This window comes from Delphinapterus leucas, chromosome 18, assembly GCF_059928025.1.
Source record: "Delphinapterus leucas isolate spDelLeu-1000000601 "Yukka" chromosome 18, BTC_Dleu_Yukka2, whole genome shotgun sequence".
Taxonomy (NCBI): Eukaryota; Metazoa; Chordata; class Mammalia; order Artiodactyla; family Monodontidae; genus Delphinapterus; species Delphinapterus leucas.
This window is the reverse complement of record NC_143146.1, coordinates 54983618-54996334: the sequence shown is the minus strand read 5'-3', so window position 1 is coordinate 54996334 and position 12717 is coordinate 54983618. Positions and strand designations below refer to the sequence as shown.

The 12717-nt window shown below is 36.1% G+C and overlaps 1 protein-coding gene across 9 annotated transcripts in view; it reads right to left on the bottom strand.

Annotated features, from left to right (window-relative positions):
- Nucleotides 1-4179: 4179 nt before the first annotated feature.
- Nucleotides 4180-12717, bottom strand: part of DGKH (diacylglycerol kinase eta) — a 179836-nt gene continuing 171298 nt past the window's right edge. For 7 of the 9 annotated variants that reach the window (XM_022574919.2, XM_022574918.2, XM_089899504.1 and 4 more), the window contains one exon: nucleotides 4180-12648. In XM_022574919.2, coding sequence (XP_022430627.1) covers nucleotides 12565-12648 — 84 coding nt within the window. In that variant the 3' untranslated portion in view covers nucleotides 4180-12564. The remainder of the gene's footprint in view (nucleotides 12649-12717) is intronic. The other 2 variants (XR_016388684.1, XR_016388685.1) reach the window with 2 other exon arrangements.

The window sequence follows — 12717 nt, the reverse complement described above, 5'->3', positions numbered from 1 at the left end:
TGTCAGGTATATTTCACTGGCAAGTCTACTAAAGAGTTTAAAGTTTCACTCTTTTCTGCAGCAAACAGAGCCCACTGTGTAATAGATAGATAGGATCTCCATCTTTCAGATACAAGTTTCAAAACAGACTACCAAAATGTAGTAAATTCTTATCTATAAATAATACGGCAAAGGCTAGATCCCAACTGTCTTCTGCAGTGCAAGGGACAAAAGGAACAATATTGTTAGGTTTTCAACATGATGATAAAGAGGAGGTAAATCACGACTGATTATCTTTTGAAAAAATATTTATGTGGTTGCGACGGGTGTTAGTTGCAGCACGTGGGCTCCTTAGTTGTGGCATGTGAACTCTTAGTTGCAGCATGCGTGTGGGATCTAGTTCTCTGACCAGGGATGGAACCTGGGCCCCCTGCATTGGGAGCTCAGAGTCTTAACCACTGCGCCACCAGGGAAGTCCCATGACTGATTATCTTTATTGAAAGGTAGAATGAATGTGCTGAATATGACGGTCAAGTGTCCAGCCTTCTGAGCCTCTTTCTTTTGTGGTCCTTTTACAACATCGAACGAAGAGTAAAGCTCTATCAAACTAAGAATTTCCTTTTGCTAGAGAACATAGAAATGGTTGATACTTTATACTGATGGAAAACGGTGACTTCCAAATATGCCTATCAAAATGTAAATGTACATACAAGTAAGGTTTTTTCCATACTTATCGACAATAGTTTTTTCCTTCTCATAAAGGAACCCAATTGCCTAACCATCAATAAATATTCAGAGGAGTTAATTTTTTATAACTCACATATTTTTGTTTTGTTTCATCTATATATCAGTGCATTGTGGCACAAAAATACCAGTAGTAGATTTACTATATGCTTAGATAAGTATGCTACCTGTTAAGTAGTATTACTCCCTACTCCCCATTAAAAATAACTGAGGTGGAAACATCAACCCATAACTTCAAGTGAAGCCTTTGAAATATACCAGAAAGCACTATTTACTTTCTCCCTCTACTGTGGGTTCCCAATGTATACTTCATATATTTTGGTGTGTGTGTCATTAATGAGGATATATGCCTTCCTAAAATGGACTTAAAATTGAACTTGTGTCCTACAAACTCATTAGTCACTTGGATCACACATAGCACCTATGGTTGTGGAAATGGGGTTCTACAGGATTGATGAAAGATGTACTTGACAAGTGATGGTCAAAAATTATTTGTGGTTGACCTGAAAATACAAAAACTGTGGACAGAAGAATATAATCATGAAAACGAACTTGAACTCTTTCAGACAAGAGCTATGTCTTATTTTCTTTGTATCCCCAGCATTAATCAAATGTCAAGTGTAGAGCAGGTAGAAAAATATCTATTAAGTGAGTGAAATAAGAGGCCATTTAATTACATGCAAATTTTGGATTTATTTAATTTTTAAAATTATTGACGTTAAAGGGCTGTTTTTTTTTTAGGGCGGGGCCATGCCAGGTGGCATGCAGGATCTTAGTTCCCTGACCAGGGATCGAACCCATGCCCCCTGCAGTGGAAGCGCAGAGTCCTAACCACTAGACTGCCAGGGAATTCCGATAAAGGGCTTTTTATGTTAACCTTTATCATAATTTGGAGACATGGAAGAACGCCTTTATAGAATCACAAAAGAGAAAACAAACCCTTAGGTAATAGTTTTTAGTCTTTATGTTCTATATGGGGTGATAGCAGTGGCAAACAAGCCTTCTTATATTTGCATAATAAAAAATGAAATAATCATTAACTACAGATGACCTGATATTGCACAAATTCAGTCTCTATCTCTGGTTGAAAACTATTTTTCAGAAAATTACACTTTCATTACCTTTTTAAAAATTCTTTCTCAAGTCTCATTATTTTGTGTAGGTAATTAGTGTATGTATTTATGTAGATTGTATACACTGAATACCTGCCAAAGAGAGAGATCATCTTTAGGGCATATTTATGGATTATGAATAAGAAGTCGGCGGTTATGTGAAAATTTACTAAGCTTCAATTTTAGAAACAAGAATTCAGATTTGGTAAATATTTCTCATGAATAGCTAACAAATGATTATCCTTCACAAAGCAACTGCTCTTCCCTGCTGTTTCTCTTCTGTTGCTTCTCCCAGAGTCCATGCGGGCTTCTGAATGCACATCCCCCTCATGTGGACTCTCAGGGAAGTCTAAGCGTTCATTTGTGAAAGTATAAAAACACAAAGAAGTTTGGGCGCTATATTACCTTCATTCACTCAACATTTATTAAAGTCCTATTACGTGCTAGCTAGACACTGAGACTACAAAGAGAAATCCAGTTGTGGGCAAGCAGATATATATATATTGAATTACTGAAATGTGATATATATATATTGAATTATTGAAATGCGATGTTATTTTAATAGAAGAAGTTTCAAGAGACTATGGAGCATGGATGAAATACTTAACCTGCCTGGGAAGTCAGGTAGAGTGTCATAGAAGGTAAAATTTGAACTGAGTCTTGAATGAATTGATCTACAGCATGTGATTATGCCAAAGCACTGAACTGTGAGAAGTTCCAAACTCCTGGGTTACAAAAGGTCTCTAGAGGAAATGGTGGGTGACAATGCTAAAAATGGTGGGAAGAGGCAAAGTCATGGAGACCCTTATCCATCACGCTAAGGAGTTAGGTTGCCATGCTGTAAAGGAGGGAGAGTCTAGTTAAGAATTTTTAGCAGAGGCATGACAAAACAAATCTGTGTTTTAAAAAGACCAATCTGTCAACCATGTGGAAGATGGACTAGAGGCAGGGGAGAATGAAGGTAAGAAAACTGGTCGCTGAAAAACTTTGGCAAAAGCATAGGAGAGGGGCTTCCCTGGTGGTGCAATGGTTAAGAATCCGCCTGCCAATGCAGGGGACATGGGTTCGAGCGCTGGTCCCGAAAGATCCCACATGCGGTGGAGCAACTAAGCCCGTGCGCCACAACTACTGAGCCTGTGCTCTAGGGCCCGTGTGCCGCAACTACTGAGCCTGCATGCTGCAACTACTGAAGCCCGCACGCCTAGAGTCCATGCCCCACAACAAGAGAAGCCACCGCAATGAGAGGCCCGTGCACTGCAACGAAGAGTAGCCCCCGCTCGCCACAACTAGAGAAAACCCGCGCACAGCAAAGAAGACTTAATGCAGCCAAAAATAAATAAAGTAAATAAATTTTAAAAAAATTTAAAGCATAGGAGAGAAAAATGGTAAAGGTTTGTACTGATAAAAGTCTGAACCAAGGCATTAGTGCTTTGCTTTACTGCAACTAATTAGAAATACAACATAAAATGTCAATTCAATTTTTGAGATGGACAAAAAATAAAATATGCAACTGTATAAATACTAAAAAAACACTTTGATATAGAAAAGGCTTTGGCTTATACAATTCCAAAGCAAGATTAAGTTAAGCCTGTGTTTTGTTCCGTATTTTAGCTTATGAGTGTCTTGGCAGAAAAACATAATCACATAATGTTGCTATGAGAACTGTGTCATCTCTCAAAAGCTTTCTGAAAGCTTTTCAAGTAAAAGGAGGCAAGGAAACAAAAGAACTGCTCAAGTTTGCAATTCTTTCATGCTCATCATTATGTATATTTAAAAATTGCTGCAAAATGGAAATCTGTAAACAGGGTAGGGTCTAATTAAAATGATAATTAATTTTAATTATACTAAGGTCAACTGTATATCAGGTCATTGCAGGAAGCAAATTTCCAGAAAAATAATTTTTTCCCATCACTGTACCAAATCATTCTGGAATCATCATTTAGAGATCTGTTATTATGAAAACTAAGTTGTGCCATTAAGACAGATCAAAATATATGCAAATGAGCTCTGATTCAGTCTCTTCCCTTATGTCGTGCAGCTTACACTCTCTTAAAATTCCAGCATTTTTAGGGGAGGGGGATGTAGCAGGAGCTCCAATGTCGTAAATAAATACCAGATTTAGCAAGGAAATCTTTAAGTCAAGGATCAGACAGTGACTGAATTCAAATGTCAGGGGAAAATAAAGTCAATATTCATTTACCCTTATCTATATTTAATAATTTTAACTAGGTTGTTCGAATTTTTTCCCCTTAATTTTACTTAGATTTCCATTATGGTAATAATTAAGACAATCTCTAGCTTAGTTTCTTTACAGGAAGTTTTGAAGGTACTTTGCATGAGAGAGTACCATTCCATGGCCAAAGAAGGTACATAGTGATGCATGCTTCAGATCAAACAGCAAGGAAACCGTTTAGAATTCACGTAGTATAGAAAGTAAGTGACGTCACAGAGTAAAACAAGGTACGGGAGTCCGGGTATTCCTTTTTTAAAAACGCTGATTTAAAGAGACATTTTCCTCTTTGGGGAGTTAATCTAAGAAAAGATGTGAAAGTGTTAGCTAAAATATATATATATATATATATATATATGTATATATATTTATTTATAAAATTGTTGTCTGGGGTGAGTGTAAAAAAATTAAGTTACTCTAAATTTCTGAAGATTTTAGAAGTGAGTTTTTAGCCTATACTAAAATGAATAATATGAACCTGTAGTACACAGATGAACATACCCATAATCTTCTCTGGTGCTGATAGTACTAATGTAACTTCACTCATTTTAAAAATGAACAGGAAGGGATATTAATTTGGGCTTTTAATTTTCATGTGATGGGATAAAGTCTGGGAAGCTTTTCTACACATCTAGAATGACAGTGGGAAAGAAGTAGTAACTTTAAGTATGATTCACACTTACCTAGTTCCTTTTGTAAAAGAAAAATTAACAAGTACTTATAATTGATAATATTGTGTGCCATTTCTAATCAGGGAAACCAAGGCGCCAAAACATCTAGCTCGTAGTAAGGACACACTGAGCCAGCGCCAAAGTCAGTTGAGGAACCCAATAAACCTAAACCATATTCCTATCTCCAGAATCACAGAATTTAGCTATTTATAATATTATAAATTTGAATACTTTTTTATTGTTTCAAATGAAAGGAAAATCCATCCTTGCTAACAAATTTCAAGGCTCTAAGCCTTGAAAGGTTCATGAAAATCAATCTCTTTACTCTGTATGGTCTGGTCTGACCTACATTTACCAGAGTTCTTCTTTGGGAAGTTGCTAAGCCCTTCTGACTAGTTCTCCCTACATCACTTACTAAGTTGAGAAAATACAGACATTTGCCTCATGTAATAAACACAAATGATCAGGTTATCCAAACTACCTGCTTAATTGACTTCCAAATTTCAACAGTAGAACGGGCTCCCTAAACTCACTGGTTATTTTGAAAAGATACAGGTACAATCCCAGACTTCACCAGTGTGACATTTTTTTTGTTTTTTGTGGTTTTGTGCTCACCATACATCTCACACGCTTTGCATTTTTATAATATAAACTGAAAGATACCTATGTTCAAACTCTCGATTTCCAAAACTTTCACAAATTACCAAGCTCCTTTTCCCTTTAATTTCCATATAATGTTTCTCATATATTTTCTTTTTTCCTGCCTGCAATAATTGCTTGTGCAACAATAAAATTAATATAAAACTATGTCTTTTAAATTCTAGTAAATTAACTCTTAATCTTCTACTACAGTCCTTAAATAGCTTACATTTCATCTACTGCTTACATTGTAAACCAATAAAACCGTTGAATTTAGGGCTTATTAACGTGATTTCTTTGGTATATGACACAGCCTCATGGTAAATCAGAACAGTTATTTTTTCTTCCTTGAAAACGTGATTTTATTCTGTGTGGCATGTTGTGCTATTATGTTTAACATTTTTAGTTTTTTAGAAGTTGAACAGACAATATTTTCAAACAGAAAGAATTCAAAACTCAATTAAAATCTCACTGACTTAATTGACAGAAACAGACAAACCATTATTCCTCACAGGTACTCTGACTAAAGCAGCCCAGAGTCAAATGCAAACCTGTTAAAAATATACACCCTGAAACCTAGAGCTGGAGGTATGTGAAATTTGGAGGGTTCCAGATTTTTAATGTTCATTCAAATGTCATATTGGCAGTATAATCAACTGAGATCTCTTTTACAACGAAAATTGAAAATTTACTACAGAAAAGCAGTCCTGACTTGAAGATAAAATATATATTGGCAAAATATAGCATGATGAATCCCTTGGTTACAGTAAATACTTAATATTGGTGATTTCATTTTTGGCTTTATGCCTTTTTCCATATTTATTTTAAACATGAATTTTTTTTTTTAACAAACTCCCTATTACTTTTCAGTTATCTATGATGGTAAAGAATCAGATTTTTACACGGAAAAAAACTGGGCATCTGTTTGACAGAAATGAGTACTTCAAGTACGTAAGTAAATCATTAACAGAGCTGTTACACTCTAAGCAACAGCAATAACAAAGAGAAGATCTAGAATAAGCATTTTGTATAAAGATTACATTTCACGACATAATAAATAAATGCACTGATTTATACAACTTGTAAAAACCTTCTACTGATGATCATGAGTAATACTGTCTATTACTGACTTTGCTGATATCAGCACTGCCTCGCATAGAGTTTCAAAAGGTAAAATACTTGCCCCCAAAGCCACAAAATATACAAAGCTGGTTTGTTATTAAATACTTTGTCTGCCAGAAGTCCTACAAACTAAAATACATCTTGGCAGTTTGAATCACCAGCGTGACCGGTTTTTTGGTATAAAAAGATAAGAAAAATTTTAATATGAAAATTAATAAAACCAGTAAAAGGAGAAACCTGTTGTATAAATAGACATTTTAATGTAAAACTGAGACTTTCATTTCACTTAAGAGGAAGAAAAAATTCGATACAACTTACTTGAAGATTTGAAAATAATTATATTTTCCCAGCTCTAGATAAATATATTACTCCAATTTATTAGTCATCTTCAATATACAATATATAACTCACAAAACTGGGAATGTTACAACGCCAAAACCTTTCACAGCACTAGTTACCAGTTACCAGAACTGTAAGAAATCTTTAGCTACATGTCAGCTTAATACTTAGGATATAGAAACAGGTATGGCTAAGCAGTGGCAAACAAGAGTGCAAACAGTAAGGACAGCAAAATATATTTGTTTTCCTTTTTAGCTTGAATATCTAACTGCATTATCCTACTTCAGTGGCATTGTCAACTGAGTATGAAACTTACGTTAATCCATTGAGAAAGTAACCCTATGTTCCTTTAGGTTTGATTAACTTGCTCTTGAAATGCAGTTCTATGAAATATCCAGGCTATTCGTAAATTCCTATACAATGAATAACTTGTAGCTAAGATGAAATATTTTATGTGGAGTTTTTATAACGTTTAAGTAGTGGCTTGGTTTCTATTTTTCCAACTAAAACTTGGAAGTGCATACAAAATTAAGAGGGAGAGGATATAAATATATGTAAATAGAATCTTAATTACATAAAGGGAATTAACCTGTTCATCTATATTAGTAATATGGGGTTTTTCTTAAACATCGTTACTGAGTTTAAGGCAGCCTCAGTTACTCTGTTAAACTTCTTTTCCTGAAAATAACAGAAAGAAGTATACAAATAGGTACAGTCCAGCTGTCTTTTTATGTCTCTGTTCTCTGTCACGATAAACCTTTACAGTTTTTTATTCTAAAGGAGATGTCTCTCAACAAAACTTGGAGGAAATAAAGAGGAAACAATAATAACAATAAAAATGAATGCTTTGTGTATTAGAAAAATCAATAATCATTGCCTCTTTAAAGTTTTGCTTGTTTCTTTAGAAGGCATCCTATTGCAAAGGCAACATATTACCCAACTGACACAGAGATTGCTATACAAGAGTCACTGGGGAGATGCCATAGCAGAGAGAAACAAGCCCCAGGCCCCATGGCACTTGGCGTGGGGCAGTGAGGGCAGAGGCATGGCAGCCGAGCTCTGGAAACCACTTGGGAAGCTATTCCATTGACCAATAATATTGAGGAATCTTCACTTCTTACTCTTTTCAGCTGATTTAAAGAACTGCCACTAATATCATCAATCTCTAAACCCATTGTTTCATCCAACCTGCATTTGAAAAATGCAGGATAAGTTCATTTTGGAAGGAGCGAGCAGGAGAGATCCTAGATGTCAAGGTTGAAAGATGTAATGTTTCTACAGCTTAATGAAAAGCGGTATCTTTAAAGAATTCACATCTATACAACAGAAAAGTCCACTATGTTGTCAACCCAGTGGGAGATAATAGGTAATTTACTTTAGAAATGATGTAGAGACGTTTCCACTCTAATTTTCTAAGTCATAGTTTTGCATGGGTATTTCCTTCCTCAATTCCTGTTACAAATAACTTCTATGGAGATTAAAGTAGTGGTCTCTTTATTCATTAAAATTAGCTAAAGAATCTCTAGGCAATAATGTTTTGGTCAATTATATAACTATGTAAAAATTAAGTAAAGGCTTACTGACCACGTGTCACACTCGGACAGATCTTATTATAGAATTAAATAATTTGTATTTTGAGGGTCAAGAATATATTATTTTTCAGGCACTATTTTAAGGAATTATTAACGATCTGAAAATCAGGATAAGTTAGCATAATAAGAAAGCCAGACTTAGTCTAGCAAAACATGCCTTCTTTTAGGGTCTTAATGACACATTCACTTTACTTGTAATCATTTTGGGTCTCTCTTTTTTTTTTTTTTTGTATGCCTAATGATTCGTTTAATGTGTGCATGCTGCTATGTGTCCTCAAGCATGAACTATGTCAATAGGATAATCTACTGATAAACGAAAGTGAGAAGTACAAGTTGTTGGAGATCAACCCGGTCTTTACTTATCTCAGTACATATTCTTCTGAAATGTTCCCTGTGACTTAAGTTGTGAACAAATGAGAATGTCACATGAGCAAATTCAGATTGTTAGTGACTTAGACGTGGGGTGAGGGGCTGGAGAGAGGCCAGTTGTGTTGGCCAATCTCCTGTGTGCCACCTTATCTACCAAAATATAACCAAAATATATACTGGGTAGGTAGGGCTCATCTAGAACCTGGATTAGGAATAAGGATTGAAAAGAAAACTCAGCTGGGTGCTGAATGAGTTTCAGCTCATTTCTGGGACTAGTTGGAGAAGGGATAGGAAACAGTGGGTTGGACAGCAAGCTATTCTGAGAAACTTCAAAGACCTCAGATCCCTCCTAGCTAGGAGGGAGAAAAATGCCTCTAGGCCAGGGCTAATCACCCAACAAATCTTATTAAAAGGAAGATTTTGACTCAACAGGGCTGGAATGGACTGAGATTCTGCATTTCTATAAGCTCCCAGGTGATACGGATGCTGCTGGTGCATGGACCACATTTTGAGTAGCAATGACGCAGAGCAGTGCTATCCAGTAGAATTTTTGCAGTGATGGAACTATTCAACATCTCTATTGTCTACTATGGCTGTTGAGTGATTGAAATGTTGCTAGTGCAACTGAGAAACTAAATTTCTAATTAAATTAACTTTAAACAGCCACATGGAGCTAGTGGCTACAATGTAGGACAGCACAGATCTTAGACATTCAGGGATCACCTCTTCTCAGCCACAGCAATATATGTGATGGTCCTCAAATGATCTAATCCATCAATTCATTTAGATTAGTAACTTTCCTTTTATAAAATGCAAACTGTAAAATCAGTTTCTTTACATTGTTTTCTTCCTAACACTTGGCTAGATGACCCACAGTGGGTGCTAAGGTGGGGCAAGATAAAAGGAGTCCGTTTGTAGTGGGACAGTTGATGAGGAAAGGGTAGTACGTGGCAGTGAGAATTTGAGCAACCATCTCTATTGGGCACGGGGAAAAGTGGGAAGCCAGGAAGTAAGCAAGAAACTCAGAAAGTGAGGTGGAGGGACAGATGGAAGAGAAAAATTGAGTACTCTGAAATTTTATTTTGGCCTGACCCTGTCCCTTTCTTGACAAGTAAGTTGTTCCTCAGGAAAACGAGCAGTGAAGGAAAATGAAAGGAAGTGGATGTGAGCTGTGATTCCCCTCCAGCCCTCCCAAATTATCTACATGCAGGAGAGTCTGGTGGGGAGGAAAGACGGCAATTACAGCTGGCAATCAGGCCCAGGCTTGAGCTTCTCACCTCAGCTTATGCATGGACCAAGGTGCAGAGGCCCCACCTGCACTCCCCAGAGCTGGGATCAGGCCACGTGGGGAAGCTCTTCCTCTCTTTGTTGTAACCCCATCTACCATGAGAAGCTGATTCCTCTGCGAGGCTGACAGTGGCCTCTGGAGGCTCTGAGGGCACCATCCTGGCAAACAGACGTTGAGTGATGTCCTTTGGGTCCTGCATAGCTATGCACAGACAATGCATACAGTGAAAAATGCTCTTATTCAAAACCCATTTGCTGGAAAATTCTAGCTAAGGATTCTGTTAACTGAGGTTCAACATATATAATGGATGTTACTCAAGAGTGAAAAAGCAACATCAAATACAAAATCTAATCATTTACATCTTACTCTTAAATTCTGAACATGTGATAACTAGATAATCTTTCCTATTGGCAAAGGAGAATTTGGGGAGAGTGAAAATCGGTAACGATTTTCGCGTTAATTCATTCTTTTCTAGGATTTCTTGCCTCCTTGCCTCCACCTTTCCTTTTTTTTTTTTCTTTTTGTGGACAGGGATCCGCAATCTCAGAGAGCTCTGAGAACACAGGGAAGTGCTTGAAAGAGCAGGATACTTTGCAGGGTGAGGGACTCTGAAAGGGACTGGAAAGGAAGACCTTTGATTTCACAGGCGTGGATAACATTAAAATTAACTGAGTAGCTCTTTGCCCTTTTAAGCTACCTGATACAATTCGCTTTGGAAAATTTCCATTTATTCACAACTTAGGTAAAATATATAGTCAGACACACTTGGTCAGGAACCTATCAAGTTTCATTTATTTTTCAGGTGCCCAAATTTTGTGATTTTTACTAGTAAATACCCAAGTTATAAATAAGGATAAGCATCAAATATTTAAACCCTTCTGATATAATTAAATTATATGTCAGACAATAGCTCATTTTAAATGTTTTCCCATCGATATTTCTCTTTAAGCATCTGGAAAATAAATGTCTAGAAAATATCAATGAGAGTATAGCTCAGATTACATGTACACAAGTGTGAATGTACATGTATATATATGTATATCTTTTGAGCACCTACCTAGGAGGCTACTTTATGAAAATTGTTAACCACTGGGTCAGTACCCTGTTTACTTCTCTTATATAGAAGATTTTTAAACATTAGAATTAATTTTTTGGTATATAATGTCTAAAGAAAATTTATTTAAGGACATTTTTGTGACTTTTTGATATGTATGCCTTTGGCTTTCAAAGATTTTGATCACTGTAATGTTGACTCCTCATGCGCTAGACTGTAGTGGTTTACAAAAAGGAAAATAATATCTACCTGATAGGATATAAGAATTAAGTGAGATAATAATAAATAATGGAAAGCCCTTAAGAAAAAATTTAAACCTCTTTTGTTGGGAAGTTTGTGTCAGGAGTCCCTTTAGCCAGTGGACGAGTCTGGGTGGCCAATCAGTATACCAATCCCAGTTGAGACGTTGGGGAAATTCCTGGATGTCAACAGTCTGCTATATTATAGATGCAAACAGAGTATTAAATAATTATTTAATTGAAATGAAAAATTTAAAACAGAATGTGGGAATTTTGGTACGGAGAGCTATAATAAGTTTTGTTAGGCAACAGAACATATAATTTTATGAAAATATCCAGAGAATTTTCTTAATGTGCACACCTACTCTTTATGATAGGTTGGTATAAAATTGGCTTGCATAAGATATATATCATTTGTTGATTAGGGCACAGACACATGTTCACAAATTCTTAGATATAGAATATTTATGCAAAATTCCACATCAAAGAACAGAAAAGTGCCTTTAGCCAACCAAAAGGTACTTAGGTAGTAATAAATTAAATTCCATTAAAACTGACATTAAAGCTAAGTGTTACATATTAAATGTGACATGCAAGAAACAGAAAGACAATTCAGGCAGGAACATCGTGCATTAAGATTTGCATTCATTCATAGTATTTGAGGGGTTTTAACCATATTCTTTGACCACTGAGAGCTAGGAATCTGAGGTGATACCAGTTCAAAACACCACTTAATTTACATCTTAGTCTTCTAGCCAGTGATTTTAAGTAAGAAGCCAATGCCTCCAATAATGAAACCCAAGAAATTTCAGCTACATATTGTTATGTGTTTGCATGGTAAGAACATTCCATCTGACCAGGTTAAAGGAAAGTAAACATTGTGCAATTCCACCTTTTGGACAATGCAATTGTCTCAGATTCCTCCCACCTTTTTACTAATATGAGCATATTTGAATGTGTCAGGTTTGCACAATAAGAAAATGGCTTTGTGGAATGTATTTTTTTGGCACAAAATATTTTCTAATACCTCAAATCAAAATTTTCACCCATATCAAGCCGTAGAGGTGCCTCAGTGGTGCTTACTTATCTAGGCAGAAAACTACAAGAACAGCCAATGGCTCCCAAGGACTTTGTATTAAGTAGCAATTACTTTCCTTCCAAGGAACAGCACCAATATGATTACACCTCAGACTGGGGGTGTGCTCCTTCCAAGCTCTTTAATTCCCTGGAGAATTCGCTTCATATGACCCACTTTCGGTATCCCCAGGTCCTAAAAATAAAAAAAAAGGAAAAAAAGGTAGAAGGAAAGAAAAAAGAAAGAGGAAGAAGTTTACTGACA